We start from the raw sequence: 1,291 nt of genomic DNA on the forward strand, positions 1-1,291 counted from the left end.
GCTCAGTGGTTAAGAGCACTGGCTGCTCTTGCAGAGGTTCTGAGTTCAATTCCCAGCAACCACATGGTGGCTCACAACCATCTGTAATGAGATCTGGCGCCCTCTTCTGGTGTACAGGCATACATGGAGGCAGAATGTATACATAAGAAATAAATAAATCTTTAAAAAAAGAAAAAAAAAAAAGAATAATCTTATAGTCTGGATACCAAAACTGTTATATTAGGACTTCTAATTTAAAAAGGAAAAGATAACATTAGGAGTACAGCATGAGTTAGTCTGAAGTCAGTTTTACACAGTTCTGTCCTGTTACTTCTGATGCTGGGAATGGCACCCAGGGCCTCAGGCATGCTAGGCAAGGATGAGCCAGTACCATTACCACTTACTCCCCAGCCACACACCCAGTCCTACCCATATGAGCTCTCCTTGAAGATTCTTGTACTTACCAGTGACGTCTGATCCTCAAATGGTCTTGTAATATTTTTCCTAAGAATATTAAAAAGAATGGTTCCAGTTTTAATAATGTTAATAAGTACATTCAGTTAAATGATATAATGAATAAAAAGTATATACTCAAAAAAAAAGTATATACTCAAATGATTAAGAGAGTACGACATAGTGGGACAAATCTTTAATTCCACTATTTGGAAAGTACAAGTAGGTAGATATCTATGAGTTTCAGGCAAGCCAGGGTTGCATAGTGAGACCTAATCCCAAAACACACCACCCAAAAGTATGGTGAGAAAGCCTGAAGAGATGGCTCAGTAGTTAAGAACACTGGGTACTGTTTCAGAGAACCCAAGTGGGTACAATTCTCAGTACCCACCTGGTGGCTCACAACCATTTGTAACTCCAGGCCCTCCAATAGCAATTGGCACACACATGGTGCAGGCATGCACACAGACAGATAAAACACCCCAAAACATAAATTAAAACAAAAGGACAAAAAATTGCAAACAATCACTTTTAATCCCAGCACCCGGGAGACAAAAGCAGGCAGATCTCTGAATTTGAGGTCAATCTGTTCTACAAAGCAAGTTCCAAGACAGCAAGCACTACACAGAGAAATCCCATCACAAAAACAAAAAACAAAACAAAACAAAAAGATTATCCTAAGTATTGGGCTGGAACAACAGCTCAGCAGTTAAGGGTGCTTATGGTTCTTATAGAGTATCCAAGTTCAGTTCCAGAAACCCCATCAGGCACCTCACCTCAGCTCTGTGGGATCTGATGCTTTTTGGCCTGGGCAGGCCTTCATATGCACATGGGCAAACATACTTGCAGGCAAGCCGGG

At 40.7% G+C, this 1,291-nt stretch overlaps 1 protein-coding gene across 2 annotated transcripts in view; it reads right to left on the reverse strand.

The window, feature by feature from the left end:
• Rpf2 (ribosome production factor 2 homolog) overlaps window positions 1-1,291 on the reverse strand; it is a 28,491-nt gene that overhangs the window by 18,938 nt on the left and 8,262 nt on the right. For both annotated transcript variants that reach the window (XM_005363548.3, XM_026787477.1), the window contains exon 4: window positions 444-483. In XM_005363548.3, coding sequence (XP_005363605.1) covers window positions 444-483 — 40 coding nt within the window. The remainder of the gene's footprint in view (window positions 1-443; window positions 484-1,291) is intronic.

The sequence above is a fragment of the Microtus ochrogaster genome, linkage group LG9 (assembly GCF_000317375.1).
Source record: "Microtus ochrogaster isolate Prairie Vole_2 linkage group LG9, MicOch1.0, whole genome shotgun sequence".
Taxonomy (NCBI): domain Eukaryota; kingdom Metazoa; phylum Chordata; class Mammalia; order Rodentia; family Cricetidae; genus Microtus; species Microtus ochrogaster.